Source organism: Hypanus sabinus, chromosome 19 (assembly GCF_030144855.1).
Source record: "Hypanus sabinus isolate sHypSab1 chromosome 19, sHypSab1.hap1, whole genome shotgun sequence".
In the NCBI taxonomy this organism is placed as follows: domain Eukaryota; kingdom Metazoa; phylum Chordata; class Chondrichthyes; order Myliobatiformes; family Dasyatidae; genus Hypanus; species Hypanus sabinus.
In genome coordinates, this window is record NC_082724.1 from 78,659,193 (window position 1) to 78,676,565 (window position 17,373).

The 17,373-nt window shown below is 43.6% G+C and overlaps 1 protein-coding gene across 1 annotated transcript in view; it reads left to right on the forward strand.

The window, feature by feature from the left end:
* The window catches only part of LOC132378087 (guanine nucleotide-binding protein G(i) subunit alpha-2), a 312,596-nt gene that overhangs the window by 275,291 nt on the left and 19,932 nt on the right, over positions 1–17,373 (forward strand). Inside the window, exons 6-7 of the mRNA XM_059944831.1 lie at positions 10,430–10,559; positions 12,975–13,128. Of these exons, the coding sequence (XP_059800814.1) occupies positions 10,430–10,559; positions 12,975–13,128 (284 nt within the window). The remainder of the gene's footprint in view (positions 1–10,429; positions 10,560–12,974; positions 13,129–17,373) is intronic.

Here is a 17,373-nt window from a genome sequence, read left to right on the forward strand (position 1 = left end):
TGTACTACAGTACACTTGGTCACCTCACCCATTATTGCCAAAATTAGAAGCTCCCTCAATTTCCTCTGCAAACAACCATGTTGACTCCCTTTGATTGTCCTTTTTTTTTCTTAATGTCATGCTGTTCCTCCTTAATTATGGATTCCAGAATTTTTGTGTAACTGAAGCCCAGGATTTTTTTTAAACAAGCTGCAAGGTCTTATTGCATTCAAGCTGCGGGCTTGCTTGCTGCAGCAGTCCCATGGGGAGACACCAGAGGCAGTGTGGTGCCTCATCCAAGCTGGATTGCAGACTGGCCCCGCCCATTCATGCTGCCCTCTAGTGTTCACTTGATGGAAGACAAGCTGGATTGCTGCAGCCTGCTGAGAACTAACTGCTGGCTCTAACATCTCTGCATCATCAATTTGCAGGATGTGTCACTTGAACTTGGGCTATATTACATTTTTTGTGTGGCTATTTGTTTACTGCTATCTTGTGTGTGCCTTATACTATGTATGACTGCTTGTACCTGTGTCTTCCACCTTGACTCCATAGGAGCAGATCTAATACTCCTTAGTGCCATTTCACAGAAAATTGTGCTCCAAACTGATAACTTGCAAGGTAAACAAGCCATTTAATGCAAGTAATTTATTTTCTTTCTAAGAGAAGTTTGAATAGGTGTGCGGATGGGAAGAGTATGTATGTCTGTGATCTGGGTGCAGGTCGATGGGACTAGGAAGAAAATGAGGCCCGCACCAAAGAGCCCATTTTTGTGCTACAGTGTGGTATGATACTACACCTGGATCCCACCGTGTTCAGAATTCCCTGGGTAGGTTGTGAAGACCCTGGCAAGGGTGTAAACGTAGAGCAGGGATATGAGGTTAACCTAAGCATGTGTTATTTTTGGATACAACGAATCTGATGGGCCAAGTGATTGCCTCCCATGCTGGAGGGTACAATGGTTCTGGAACCATGTTTCCATTTGTAATCTCATTGTGGGAGCAATTATGGTGCTATGTAGTATCTGAAGGTACAGATGTATTGTACTCTTAACTGGGACACGCATGTATGGATTTAATAGTTCTGAGAAGTAAAGGTTTTACGATCTGACCTGGACCCACAACACCACCTCAGTAGTCAAGAAAACACAGCAGCGTCTTGCACTTTCTGATGAGATTGAGCTGTGAAAGGCTTGTCCCATCTGGCTGCATTATTATGTAGTATGGAAGCTGCAAGACTTTACTGATGACAGTAAAAACTGCCGAGATGATCGTCAGGGTCTCCCACACCCCCATATGTGACATTTACTGAGAACATTGCAGACAAAGGGCCAGAAGCATTGTTGAGGATCCCTCCCACACATCCCAGAATTTTTCTGACCCCCTACTGTCAAGAAGGAGGGAATGAAGTGCAGGAGCATCAGGACTGGGACTGCCAGACGAGGTAACAGCTTCTTCCCTCAGGCCGGGAGTCTAATGAATACCCGGCCAACACTGAGGTTTCATCACTCGGACAGTGAGCTGTCTACTGTTTATCAGTGCTGCACGCTTCACAAGCATTTTGTATTATCTTTTATTAACTTGTGGTAATATTTTGCTTTAGGTGCTGAGTGTTGAACTGTTTTGTAGGTGCATCATGGTGGGGAGGAACATTGTTTCATTTGTTTGAATATGTGTACAGTCCAATAAACTTAAAGGTGACATTCGAACATCATTTTTTACCCTCGTGTCCGCTGTGGAAGAGAGAGAAACGCTTGGCCTCAAGCTGCTGATCACCTTGTAATGATACTGGCTGCTAAGAGAATAATCTGCAGGAGGCCCAACTCCAGCTTGTAGCGATGAGAGCCGGAATCGCTTAAGTAATCGACACATACCACTGTGCTTCCTGTTTGAGGAATGGGCATTTGGTGGCACAGCAGAAAGTTGCTGAAAATTAGTAACATTTCAGAGATTTCTGACTGTGTGAAAGGGGGAACATTGATGGAGAAGCATGCTTTTGAGCTGAGAGTAATAAACAAAAATAAAATCCAAGTTTGGGTTCTAGAAACAGAAAACCTACAGCACAATACAAGCCCTTCAACCCACAAAGCTGTGCTGAACATGTACTTCCTTGAGAAATTACCCAGAGTTACCTATAGCTCTCTATTTTTCTAATCTCCATATGCCTGTTCAGGATACTCTTAAAAGATCCTATTGTATCCACCTCCACCATCATTGCTGACAGCCCATTCCATGCACTTTACCACTCTCTGCATAAAAAAAAATTAACCCTCATGTCTTCTCTGTAGCTACTTCCAAGCACCTTAAAGAGCTGCCCACTCATGCTAGCCATTTCAGCCCTGGGAAAAAGCCTCTGACTATCCACATGATCAGTGCCTCTCATCATCTTATACACCTCTATCAGGTCACCTCTCATTCCCCATCGCTCCAAGGAAAAAAGGCCGAGTTCACTCAACCTATTCTCATAAGGCATGCTCCCCAATCCAGGCAACATCCTTGTAAATCTCCTCTGCACCCTTCTATGGTTTCCACATCCTTCCTGTAGTGAGGCGACCAGAACTGAGTACAGTACTCCAAGTGGGATCTGACCAGGGTTCTGTATAACTGCAATATTACCTCTCGGCTCCTAAACTCAATCCCACAATTAATTAAAGCCAATGCACCATATGCTTTCTTAACCACAGAGTCAACCTGCGCAGCAGTTTTGAGCGTCTTATGGACTCGAACCCCAAGATCCCTCTGATCCTCCACACAGCAAAGAGTTTTACCATTAATTCTCTATTCTGTTGTTATACTTGACCTACCAAAATGAACCACTTCACACTTATTTGGGTTGAACTCCATCTGCCACTTCTCAGCCCAGTTTTGCATCCTATCGATGTCCCGCTGTAACCTCTGACAGCCCTCTACACTATCCACAGCACCTCCAGCCTTTGTGTCATCAGCAAATTTACTAACCCATCCCTCCACTTCCTTATCCAGGTCATTTATAAAAATCACAAAAAGTCAGGGTCCCAGAACAGATTCCTGAGTCACTCCACTGGTGACTGACCTCCATGCCGAATATGACCTGTCTACGACCACACTTTGCCTTCTGTAGGCAAGTCAGTTCTGGATCCACAAAGCAATTTCCCCTTGGATCCTATGCCTCCTTACTTTCTCAATAAGCCTTGCATGGGGTACCTTGTCAAATGACTTGCTGAAATCCATATACACTACATCTACTGCTCTTCCTTCATCAATGTGTTTAGTCACATCCTCAGAAAATTCAATCAGGCTCGTAAGGCACAACCTGCCTTTGACTAAGCCATGCTGACCATTCCTAATCATATTATACCTCTCCAAATGTTCATAAATCCTGCCTCTCGGGATGTTCTCCATCAACTTACCAACAACCGAAATAAGACTCACTGTTCTGTAATCTCCTGGGCTATCTCTGTTCCCTTTCTTGAATAATGGAACATCGGGAACGCTCCTCCCTCACCTCCCACAGTAGTCTGGGGTACATCTCAACCTGTCCCAGTGACTTATCCAACGTAATGCTTTCCAAAAGCTCCAGCACATCCTCTTTCTTATTATCTACATGCTCAAGCTTTTCAGTTCACTGGTAAGTCATCCCTATAATTGCCAAGGTCCTTTCCATAGTGAATACTGAAGCAAAGTACTCATTCAGTACCTCTGCTGTCTCCTTTGGTTCCATATGCACTTTTCCACTGTCACACTTGATTGGTCCGATTCTCTCTTGTCTTATCCTCTTGCTCTCCACATACTTGTAGAATGCCTTGAGGTTTTCTTTCACCCTGTCCACCAAGGCCCCTTCTGTCTCTTCTAATTTATTTAAATCATAGAATAGTACAGCACATTACAGGCCCTTCAGCCCGCAATGTTGTGCCAGCCCTCAAACCCTGCCTCCCATATAACCCCCCACTTTAAATTCCTCCATATACCAGTCTAGTAGTCTCTTAAACTTCACTAGTGTATCTGCCTCCACCACTGACTCAGGCAGTGCATTCCACGCACCAACCACTCTCTGAGTGAAAAACCTTCCTCTAATATCCCCCTTGAACTTTCCTCCCCTTAAAGCCATGTCCTCTTGTACTGAGCAGTGGTGCCCTGGGGAAGAGGTACTGGCTATCCACTCTTGTCTATTCCTGTTAATATCTTGTACACCTCTATCATGTCTCCTCTCATCCTCCTCCTCTCCAAAGAGTAAATCCCTAGCTCCCTTAATCTCTGATCATAATACATACTCCCTAAACCAGGCAGCATCCTGGTAAATCTCCTCTGTACCCTTTCCAATGCTTCCACATCCTTCCTATAGTGAGGTGACCAGAACTGGACACAGTACTCCAAATGTGGCCTAACCAGAGTTTTATAGAGCTGCATCATTACATCGCGTCTCTTAAACTCTATCCATCAACTTATGAAAGCTAACACCCCATAGCTTTCTTAACTACCCTATCTACCTGTGAGGCAACTTTCAGGATCTGTGGACATGTATCCCCAGATCCTCTGCTCCTCCACACTACCAAGTATCCTGCCATTTACTCTGTACTCTGCTTTGGAGCTTGTCCTTCCAAAGTGTACCATCTCACACTTTTCCAGGTTGAACTCCATCTGCCTCTTCTCAGCCCACTTCTGCATCCTATCAATGTCTCTCTGTAATCTTCGACAATCCTCTATACTATCTACAACACCACCAACCTTTGTGTCGTCTGCAAACTTGCCAACCCACCTTTCTACCCCCACATCCAGGTTGTTAATAGAAATCACGAAAAGTAGAGGTCCCAGAATAGATCCTTGTGAGACACCACTAGTCACAACCCTCCAATCTGAATGTATCTCTCCACCACGACCCTCTGCCTTCTGCAGGCAAGCCAATTCTGAATGCACCTGGCCAAACGTCCCTGGATCCCATGTCTTCTGACTTTCTGAATAAACCTACCTTGTGGAACCTTGTCAAATGCCTTACTAAAATCCATGTAGATCACATCCACTGCACTACCCTCATCTGTATGCCTGGTCACCTCCTCAAAGAACTCTATCAGGCTTGTTAGACACGATCTGCCCTTCACAAAGCCATGCTGACTGTCCCTGATCAGACCATGATTCTCTAAATGTCCATAGATCCTATCTCTAAGAATCTTTTCCAACAGCTTTCCCACCACAGACGTAAGGCTCACTGATCTATAATTACCCAGATTATCCCTACTACCTTTTTTGAACAAGGGGACAACATTCGCCTCCCTCCAATCCTCCGGTACCATTCCCATGGACAATGAGGACATAAAGATCCTAGCCAGAGGCTCAGCAATCTCTTCCCTTGCCTTGTGGAGCAGCCTGGGGAATATTCCATCAGGCCCCAGGGACTTATCCGTCCTAATGTATTTTAACAACTCCAACGTCTTCCTCTCCCTTAATATCAACATGTTCCAGAACGTCAACCTCACGCATATTGTCCTCACCATCATCAAGTTCCCTCTCAGTGGTGAATACTGAAGAGAAGTATTCATTGACCTCGCTCACTTCCACAGCCTCCAGGCACATCTTCCCAGTTTTATCTCTTATTGGTCCTACCTTCACTCCTGTCATCCTTTTGTTCTTCACTTAATTGACGAATGCCTTGGGGTTTTCCTTTACCCTACTCGCCAAGGCCTTCTCATGCCCCCTTCTTGCTCTCCTCAGCCCCTTCTTAAGCTCCTTTCTTGCTACCCTATATTTCTCAATAGCCCCATGTGATCCTTGCTTTCTAAACCTCATGTATGCTGCCTTCTTCCATCTGACTAGATTTTCCACTTCACTTGTCACCCATGGTTCCTTCACCCTACCATTCTTTATCTTCCTCACCGGGACAAATTTATCCCTAACATCCTGCAAGAGATCCTTAAACATCGACCACATGTCGATAGTACATTTCCCTGAGAAAACATCATCCCAATTCACACCCGCAAGTTCTAGCCTTATAGCCTCATAATTTGCATGATCCAAAAATCTAAAACCCTGCCCCTTGCTCCAACTCCTCAGTCAGGCATTCAACTGCCATTGCCTCCAATTCTTACCATCACTATCACATGGCACTGGCAGCAATCCTGAGAACGCCGCCTTTGAGGTCCTGTTCTTCAGCCTTCTCCCTAGTTCCCGAAACTCACACTTAAGGACCTCATCCCTCTTCCTGTCTACGTCGTTGGTACGAACATGTATCACGACTTCTGGTTGCTTTCCCTCTCGTACCAGGATGTCATGCACCAGGTCAGAAACATCCCGGACCCTGGCACCCGGGAGGCAACAAACCATGCGGGTTTTCTTCTCACGTCCTCAAAATCTCCTGTCTGCTCCCCTGACTATAGAGTCTCCAATGACAACAGCTCTCCTCTTCTCCGTCCCATCCTTCTGCACCACAGGGTCAGACTCAGTGCCAGAGGCCCTGCCACCGTGGCTCACACCTGATCAGTCGTCCTCACCAACAGTATCCAGGACGGTAAACATATTATTCAGGGGAATGGCTACAGGGGTGCTCTGCACTATCTGTCTATTCTCCTTGGCTTTCCCCCCTCGGACTGTCACCCAATTACCTGCTTCCTGCCGCCTAGGTGTGACTATTTCCCTGTAGCTCTCATCAATGACTACCTCATTTTCCCTTGTGAGTCGAAGGTCATCCGGTTGCTGCTCCAGATTCCTCACACGGTCTTCCAGATCACCCAGCCGCAAGCACTGCTGGCAGATGTGACTCTGCGGGAGAGGGGTGTTCCCCCAAGACTGCCACATCTCACAGGAGAGGCAAATCACCATCTCAGGAGGCATTGCAAAGACTAACTCGGAACAAATTCGTTCTCTGCCTCTTCTTGTTGAAGCCTCTTGAGACAAAGCCTCAAAGCTCAACTCCTTCACTGGCCGCTTTCTTGAGCTCCTTCCTGCTAGCCTTATAATCTTCCAACTCTCTATCTTTACCTAGCTGTAAGCTCTTCCTTACTTCTTGACTAGATTTATAACAGCCTCTGTACACAACGGTTCCTGTACCCTACCATCCTTTCCCTGCCTCATTGGAATGTACCTATGCAGAATTCCATGCAAGTATCCCCTGAACATTTGATACATTTCTTCCATACTTTTCCCTGAGAACATCTGTTTCCAATTTATGCTTCCAAGTTCCTGCCTGATAACATCATATTTTCCCTTACTCCAATTTAAACACTTTCCTAACTTGTCTGTTCCTATCCGTCTCCAATACTATGGTAAATGAGATAGAATCGTGATCACTATCTCCAAAATGCTCTCCCGCTGAGAGATCTGACACCTGACTAGGTTAATTTTCCAATACCAGATCAAGTACAGTCTCTGCTCTCGTAGGCTTATCTACATGTTGTGTCAAGAAACCTTCCTGAACACACCTAACAAGCTCCACCCCATCTAAACCTCTCACTCCAGGGAGATGCTAATCAATATTCGGGAAATTAAAATCTCCCATCACAACAACCGTGTTATTATTACACCTTTTCAGAATCGTGTCTCCCTATCTGCTCCTTGATATTCCTGTTACTATTGGGTGGTCTATAAAAAACACCCAGTAGAGTTATTGACCCCTTCCTGTTCCTAACTTCCACCCACAAAGACACCGTAGATAATCCCTGCATGTCTTGCTCCTTTTCTGCAGCCATGACACTATCTCTGATCAGCAGTGCCACGCCCCCATCTCTTTTGCCTCCCTCCCTGTCCTTTCTGAAACATCTAAAGCCTGGCACTCTAAGTAACCGTTCCTGCCCCTGCACCAGCCAAATCTCTGTAATGGCCACAACATCATAGCTCCAAGTGCTGGTCCACGTCCTAAGCTCACCCGCTTTGTTCATGATACTCCTTGCATTAAAATAGACACATCTCAAACCATCGGTCTGAGTGCATCCCTTCTCTATCACCTGCCTATCCTCCCTCTCGCACTGTCTCCAAGCTTTCTCTATTTGTGAGCCAACCGCCTCTTCCTTCGTCTCTTCAGTTTGGTTCCCACCCCCCAACAATCCCAGTTTAAACTCTCCCCAATAACCTTAGCAAACCTCCCTGCCAGGATATTGGTCCCTCTGGGATTCAGGTGCAGCCCGTCCTTTTTGTACGATCTCTCCTGCCCCAGAAGAGGTCGCAGTGATCTAGAAATCTGAATCCCTGCCCCCTGCTCCAATCCCTCAGCCATGCATTTATCCTCCACCTCACTCTATTCCTATACACACTGTCACTTGGCACAGGCAGTAATCCCGAGATTACTACCTTTGTGGTCCTGCTTCCTTCCTAACTCCCTGTTGTCTGCTTTCATGACCTCCACCCTTTTCCTGCCTATGTCGTTGGTACCAATATGTACCACGACCTCTGGCTGTTCTCCTTCCCACTTCAGGATATCGTGGACGCCATCAGAAATATTCCGGACCCTGGCACCTGGAAGGCAAACTACCATCTGTGCTTCTTTCCTGCATCACAGAATTGCCTGTCTGACCTCCTAACTATCGAGTCCCCTATTACTGCTGCCTTCTTCCCTTTCCCTACCCTTCTGAGCTACAGGGCCGGACTCTGTGCCGGATGCACGGCCACTGTTGCTTCCCCCAGGTAGGCTGTCCCCTCAACAGTACTCAAGCAGGAGTACTTATTGTTATGGGGAACAGTCACGGAGTGCTCTCAAATCTCTGATGCCTGCCCCTCCCTTTCCTGACTGTTACCCACTTATCTGTCCCCCGCAGGCCCCAGTGTGACTACCTGCCTATAGCTCCTCTCCATCACCTCCTCAGTCTCCCTGATCAGACGAAAGTCATCGAGCTGCAGCTCCAGTTCCCTAATGCGGTCCCCTCAGAGCTGCAGCTCGACACACCTGACACAGATGTGGCAATGCTTCTCTTGCCAAGTCCAGCCTTAATTTACTCAAGTACAAGTTTATTGTCATTCAACCGTGCATGTATACTGCCAAACGAAACAACACTCCAGATAACCCACACACATAAAATAATATTACCACAAGTAAATTAAATAATAAGGTGAGTTTGCGACACAAGTTTAAAAAGTAAACTGTATTTCAGTACTGGTAGACCTGGGTGGCCGCAGGGCGTTCAATAGTCCTATGGCCTGGGGAAAAAAGCTGTTTCCCGTCATAACAGTTCTTGGCATAAAGCTACTGTATCTGCTGCCTGATAGTAAGGGATGAACGAGATTGTTGGATGGATGGAAGGTATCATTGACAATGCTAAGGGTCTTGTGGCTGATGAATACCTCTGGATGGAAGAGAGACCCAGATTATCCAGTCAGTAGTCCTTGCAATTCTTTGGAGGGAATGTGGTCATTTGCTTTACAGTTCCCTACCCAACAATGATGCAGCTGGTCAGGATACTCTTGATGGTTCTTCTGTAGAAATTGGTTTGAATGTAGAATGGGGAAAGGGGGTCACCTCACTTGCCTCAATATCCTCAGGAAATGGAGAAGCTGCTGTGTTTTCTTAACCAAAATGGTGATGTTGCGGGACTAGGTAAGGATTGCCCATATGTGCATGCCCAGAAACTCATGACTTAATGTTTCAGGTTTTACAGTTACCCTTGTTTTTAGAGATATTGTGTATTAATTGTATCTCTGCTCACACGGTAAGGTAAAATTCATTGAAAGACCTACATGTCTTTTAAGCAAATACATCAAGTGTGTGTATTACCATATCGTCATTACCCAGAGTTACTAGAAAGATAAATGGAATACTTTCTGTATACTTTTCATTGAGTTGACAGATAGAAAACCATGCTAGCAGTATATAATTTGGGCTGAATCCACAATGTAGACAAAGTCTCACGCAAATGAGCTTGAAATGCAAATGCAGTATATTACTCAACTCTGTCTAAGCTGACAGCCTCAGTCATTTTCAGTTGTAGGGTTGTTAAGTATGCCGTATAAATGCATATTGTTGTTTAATAAATATAATCAGGGAGCTTCTGCTCCATGGGATTCTGGCTTACTGCTCTGTCGCAAAACTAAATTGAGACAAATGAACTAATGCTGAGTTGAAAGACTGAAGTATTTATCCCAGCTTGACTGGCCTTTGTGGTGTAAAACAAGCTTGATTAAAGATTATGAAACCTGATGCTTGTATTGCTTGCAATTTGAGCATTGATGCTTAACAAGAGCATTAAGTAGGAATTGCCATCGTTGACCTGGGGTGTCCACTGGCCTTTTTATTAGACTAAGAAAAATTGTTTTGGATGCAAAGGAAATGGAGCTGATTGTTTTCTATGTTCAGGTTTTGATGACTGTATGACCAGAGCCTGGAAGTAGATCGTGTGAGAGTTTCAAATTTGTCTAGTGCATGTCTTGATGGATGTCTAAAGTTCTGGTCAAGAATTGTTTTTGCATTTTACCTTTGTTGATTCAGATCTAATACTTCTCTCAGACGTAAACCAAATTGAACAGAAACATTTCATTTTTTAAACTTTGTTTTTCAGGATGTTTGATGTTGGAGGACAAAGATCTGAGAGAAAGAAGTGGATCCATTGCTTTGAAGGTGTCACTGCTATCATTTTCTGTGTCGCTCTTAGTGCTTATGACTTGGTTCTTGCTGAGGATGAGGAAATGGTAAGTAATATGCATGTGCAGTTTTCAAATTCATTCTCTTTGCAATATATAAAATTAGTATTGATAACTTCAGAAGACTGTCCAGTTGCTAAGAGTTAATTGCATGGCATAGACTGATCTCCATTAATTGTGATCTTTTCCATGATCTGATTTCAATCCAATGTACATAGAATGGTGGAGCACAGTACTGGCTCTTTGAGTCACAATGTTGTGCTGACTTTTTAACCTATTCTAGGACCAATCTGAACCCTCCCTCCTGCCCCCCACCCTCACATTGACCTCCATTTTTCTTTATGTGCCTATCTATGAGTTTCTTAAATGCCCCTAATGCATCCGTGTTGTCCACCACCTGCGGCAGGGTGTTTCACGCACCCACCACTTATTGTGTGTTTGAAAACAAACTATCCTCCAATACCTTAAAACTATGCCCCTTTGTATTAGTAAATTTCCACCCTGTGTAGAAGTCTAAGGGTACCACTTAATTCATGCATCTTCTCGTCTTGTACACCTCTGTCAAGTTGTGTCTCATTCTTCTTGGCTCCAAAGTGAAAACCACTAGGTCTCTCAACATATCTTCATAAGACATGCTCACTAATCCATGAAGCATCCTAGTAAATATTCTTTCCACCGTCTCTTAAAAACTTCCACACCCCTCCTATAATAAGGCTACCAGAACTGAACACAATGCTCTAAATGTGGTCTAACCAGAGTTTTCTAGAGGTACAATGTTACCTCAGGGCTCTTGAATAATTACCCAACTAATGAAAGCCAGCATTCCATGTTCCTTTCATAACCATCTTACTGACCTGTTGAATGTTGTTCATGTAGAACTAGCCTTCGTAGATAACTAGCTTTGTGAGCAGAAGAGAGATAAGCCAGGGTGGTGCTATGATCTTAATGGAAGTAACATCAAAATTTGTATTCATCGTGGCCAGTGAATTTTGGAAATTTGCCCAAATTCACTAGGTGCAGGTTCAATGCCAAACCCAAGCACCAGCCTGGAAGGGGTTGTTCTTGAGCCTTGCATTCAATTCTCTTTAAAAATTGGAACTTGGGGTCTTGCAAATCTGAGTTGGTAAACCACAGGATTAGAGGAGAGTGAGAGTGTAAGTGTTCAAGGTCAAGTTTATTGTCATATTGCCAAACAGGCCGATGTTTGTTTGGACCAACGTGCTCAACTCTCATATAACTCTCATAAAGCTGAAAAATAAGAGAATGCACATATGATACAAGTTAAAAGGTAAACAGTATAATGCTACTGGTGTTTCATATGTGGTCAGACCTGGGTGGAGACGGGGGGTGGGGGGGGGGGGGTGTTCAGTGGTCTTGCAGTTTTGGGCAAAAAGCTGTTTCCCATCCGAACAGTTTTGTCCCAATGCTACAGTACCACCTCCCTGATGATGGGGGCATGTGGTCAGAGAGATTGTTGGATGGATTACCCTCCATGTGCAGCACTCCTGATAAATGTCTCCAAGAAAGAATCCTCTCAACAGTCCTTTGTAGAGACAAGTGTTTACAAGAATTTACAACTTTGATTTTATTAAATGGCAGAGATTTCAGTGACCAAATACTCCCCTCCTATTCCAGTTCTGTAAGCTCTCTCTGTCATTCCCACTCCACCTCCATATACGGCCAAATCAAGTATATTGCAAAAAGTAGATTCAATTTATTGCACAAAAAAAATGGTTTTGTATCTTGAGTGCCTTGGAGGGTATATTTTGTATTTGATAGGATCCAAGTATTCTCTGGAAGGCTGACAATTGCAGTAAATTTGAGAAGTTTCTAGCCTATCTAAACCTACGGCACTTTGCTGCTCAAGTAAGTGTTGTGGCATGTGAAAACTGGAATTGGAAAATTGGAATTGGGAGAGAATTGGAGGCTTGGACATTCAAGATTCAGTAGTTTAGTTTATTTATCACAAGTACCTCAAAGTATACAGTGAAATGCAACATTTGTGTTAACAACCAGCACATCTGAGAGTGCTGGTTGAGCCCCAAGTATTGTCACACATTCTGATGCCAACAGAGCATGGCCACAATGCTCAGCAGAACAACACAGAACACAACAAGCAACAAAACAACAGCAAAACAAGCCCCTCTCCTCCCTCCCTCCCCCAGCGAGTGCATTCCTCTGACCCCAGGACATGCCGCCACCTTTAGCATATTGAGTGCAGTACAGGTAACTTTGTCCGAGACCCTCAAGGAACAGAGATAGAAAGTGCTCTGTTTTGTGGCCTTAAATATCTTAAGTACTGGATCTGCAATTACCTCAAGGAGTCACAGATGCAAACATTATTATGCATAATGTGATGCTTAAACTATGCAGTTGTATTCTGAGCTTGTCACTGCTCATTGGGTGTCATGTGCTGTGTGACGATGGTTGTCAGTACAAAACAATACCCATTTCCTCTTCCAGAACCGCATGCATGAGAGCATGAAACTGTTCGACAGTATTTGCAACAACAAGTGGTTCACCGAAACTTCAATTATTCTCTTCCTCAACAAGAAGGATCTCTTTGAAGAGAAGATCACCAAGAGTGCTTTGACTATCTGTTTCCCTGAATATACAGGTAGGTATATAATGTGTGCGTTTAGTGACAGAGAATAATGGGCTCTGTAATGCATTACAAGTAATAGTCACATGTTACTGTCATCAAATTAATCATCTGTCAGGCTGCAGGCATAAATTTTTACTCTGGCTTTATTTCAGAGTTGCTTACTGAATGATTGATACTGCATGGAATAGGCCCTTGCGGCCCTTTGAGTTGTGTCACCTGCCAACCCCCGATTTAACATTAACCTAACGATGGGTCAATTTACAGTGACCGGTTAACCTACCCGGTTTGTCTTTGGACTGTGGGAGGAAGATGGACATCTGACTTCTTTCAGAGGATGCTAGGGTTGAACTCTGAACTCCAATGCCACAAGCTGTGATAGCATCGCACTAACTGCTACACGACCATAGCACCTCATCTTCCTTTTGATTTTGGGCTTAATTTTAAATGTTAAGATCATTCTTCACACATAGAGAATTTTGTCTTTGCAATTCTGGAATACTGTTTTCTGCTTGGCACACTGTACCTCCAAAGAGGTCTACAGGCCTCAAAACAACTGTTGCACAAGTTCCCCCAGAAGGCTGTAAGAGAAATTTGCAAATGCTGGAAATTTAAAGCAAAAAACAAGAACGTTAGAAGCATTCAGCAGGTTTTGAAAAGTTGCTGGGCAAAGCTATGCAATGAGGTTAAGCTTGCCTTCACTTCAGTATAATTAAATTGTGATCTCATTGAAGTGTACAAATACATGAAGGGTTTGAACAGTTAGAGTTACTACGCTTGGAGAAGCAGTTCAAATGGAGCAAAACGACACATTCTCAAAATGCTCAGTGGCTCAGGCAGCATCTGTGGAGAGAAATAACCAATGAAATGTTTCAGCGAGAAACCCTTCATCAGTACTCAAGTCCGAATGAAGAGTCTCAGACTGAAACTATAATCTTTTATTCCTCTCTATAGATGCTGCCTGATCTGCTGAGTTACTCCAGCATCTTGTGTGTGTGTTGCATTGGCTAAATCTCTTCTGTTTTAAGATATCACGTTTACAGGTCAATAGTTAGTGGATGATGTCAGCAGAAACCTTGGAGATTGAGGAAATGTGGTTTATTCTATTATCTGAAAATTCAGAACTGAATTTGATGATATCTTTGTTTTCTTCAAAGGTAGTGAATGAAGGGGATAGATGAATTTAACGAACAGTGTTAATCAGCTCCTATGCCTGTTTTCTTTTGCCCCCTTTCCCCATTGTAATTGTTGATTGAGGTTGCAGTATAAAATGGCTCAGTGTATTACTTTGGTTCTAGAGTTCGGACAGATGGCATTCCCGTCGACATTTTCCCCATTGTAATTGTTGATTGAGGTTGCAGTATAAAATGGCTCAGTGTATTACTTTGGTTCTAGAGTTCAGGCAGATGGGGCTCCTGAGTTCATCTAAGAGAAGGAAAACTCTGACTGCAAATCTCTGCTTTCTTGCGGCTATAGCTGCACATGGGGAAGGCTTCGGGAGTAAAACCTGAGGCAAAATCCAGAGCTGGAGTCCCTAAGGCAGTCCTATGTTGAGTTCAACACTGCCTGGCAACTCCTGCGATGACACTAGTGTCGAACTGTATTGATTTTTGCTATTCTTCTGAATTCATCAGCAGCTTGGGCAACAGCTCACTCTCTGGCCTGCTTATCAGTTGATGGCACTGCACCAACAACATAGACAGTTAGGACAGAACACCTAAGGTTGATCCTGACCAATGAATGCCTCTTATCGAGTATAATGGCCCTGTGGTTGTTTTATTGGCCTAATAATGCTGAGGTTAGTTCTGTGTAGTGACGAGTTCAGATCTTACAGTGGCAGTAAGGGGTTTTAAATTTGCTGAATTGAAAGCTAATATAAGTCAAAGATCAAAGTGAATTTATTATCTACGTATATATACATCACTATATACTACCCTGAGATTCATATTCTTTTTGACATTTACAGAAAAATAAACTACCAAAGAATTTATGAAAGAACAATAAATAACAAAGTCTGACAAACAACCAATGTACAAATGCTGCAAATAATATTAAAAAAAATCTAAATCCTTGAAAGTGATTATAGGCTTTGGCATGAGTTCAGTATTGAGGTGAGGGAAGCTATCCACTCTGGTTCAGTAGCCTTATAGTTGTAGGCAGTAACTGTTCCTAAGCTTGGTGGTAGTGAGAAGAGGAGGTCCTTGATGATGGATGCTGCTTTCTAGTAGTCAAGCTGCTTGTAAATGTGCTCAGTGGTGGTAAGGACTGTGCTATATCCACCACTTTTTCTAGACTTTCTCATTGGAACCAGGTCATATGGTGACAATGAAACCGCCCAGTTTGTCATAAAATCCATTTCTGACAGAAGTCCTACGAGGAACTCTGGTCCCCTTGTTTTCTCTGTTCGTGTGTAAGTACAGATTTACTCAATGTGTTAATTATCCTGATAAGAATGGGTTTGACTTGCAGTGCTAGTAGAGTAAGGATGAGTTAGGAACAAATAATGAAATCTGACCTTGCCAGCATCATACTTTTACAAATTACAGAAACAAACGAACCATTTAATTAGCTTTACATGTGGTAACATTCCTAGATACATTTGCTGTATCTAAAACATACATTGTAAAATTAGTCATCCACATTGGTTTCTACTTGCTGGCTTTGTTTCAAGTATGCAAATCCATTGTACTGGAAGGCTGATGCCCTTAACTTTGGTTTCATGTGGGTCTTGGGTTAAACCTTCTGCAGAAGTTGAGTTTTTGCACGTGGAGAGGATGTTTCCTATCGTGGACTGGACGACACAGCCTCAGTATAGAAGGATATCCTTTTAGAAGAAATACGAAGGAATTTCTTTAACCAAAGGATCGTGAATCTGTAGAATTTATTACCACAGTCGGTTGCGGAGGTCAAGCCATTGGGTATATTTAAAGCAGAGGTTGATAAGTTCTCAATTAGTTGGGGCATTAAAAATGATGGGGAGAGGGCAGGAGAATGGAGTTGAGAAGGATGATAGGTCAGTCACGATGGAATGCCGGAGCAGTCTCAATGGGCAAAATTGTCTAGTTCTGCTCTTATGTTTTATGGTAAAAGGGAGAATTAGCCAAACTGCTGTTCCCGTCAGTATTGAGATTGTCAGCAGCACTGCTCATGGTGTGTGTGGAATAAATCAGTGAAGGTCACTACGACTGGGATGCGGGCAGTGATTGATGTGAGGTCAGACTTTGTTGGAGCAGAGTATGTCACTCAGTTGTCCCAGGATGTGGTGAATACACTACTGCTTAATCCAGGCCTAACAAATGCTTCAGAATCCTAGCCTGAAATTCCGGAAGATGAGTGGTTATTAGTTTGTTCAGTCTGTTGCACCATTTAGTTTGGTCTTGGCTGAACTGCTTTACAACTTGGTTTAGTAATCTTTAATATCCTTGCCTCACCCCAGTGAATTCGGGACATGCCTATCGTAACAAGCATAGTCAGCTCTGGCAGACTGGGCAGGTAAGATCTACAGTTAGACCCTGTGGTCAGGAAGGTGATTCTGCAGTGCTCCATGAAGTGAGAAGAGCATGGTGACGCGCAGAATAACTCATGGTGACCCACTGGGAAGACCCCGGTTTTGATGAGTACTCATATCATTGGACCTGGGCTTCTGAGGTCGAGAGAGTGAAAGTGCCCCAGTGTAATGGCTTTTCCAATTTAAAAACTCTCTCCCACAGATTTTCTTGTCATTGTTGGAGAGGTCAGGCTACCACCAGCACCACTACCCTTGCTTAACAAAAACATTGAGTTTTCCTGGGGGCAGAAGAATCGATGTTTCTGATTGCTTTGATTCTGGGTATACTGTTGAACCTGGTTAAAGAAATGTGCATAAATAGTCTGTGATGTGTTCAGTCATCCATGCTGCTCCATACAGCAACCATCATAATAAATGTCCTTCAAACAGCTAACACAGCACATTGATGTTCACCTTGTCTGTGCCGCTTTCCCACAGATCCTTGACTATACTTTTATTCTGGATGGCTTAATGTTGCAATCAACACCACTTTTAACTTGAGATTTTTTCAGTGCTTGCAATTTAATTAAATTCATAGTGTGCAGTTTCTGATTTCAGAATTTGTACAGAGTTGGTTGAATTGCAGGGAGCTGTTTTATTACCCAGATGATGCTTCTGATGCCAAGAACTTATGAAAATAATCTTCTGTTGAAGCGAGTCTCTTACCTGACTTACTCAACCTTACAATTCCAGCAGTTAATAGGTCTTTTATT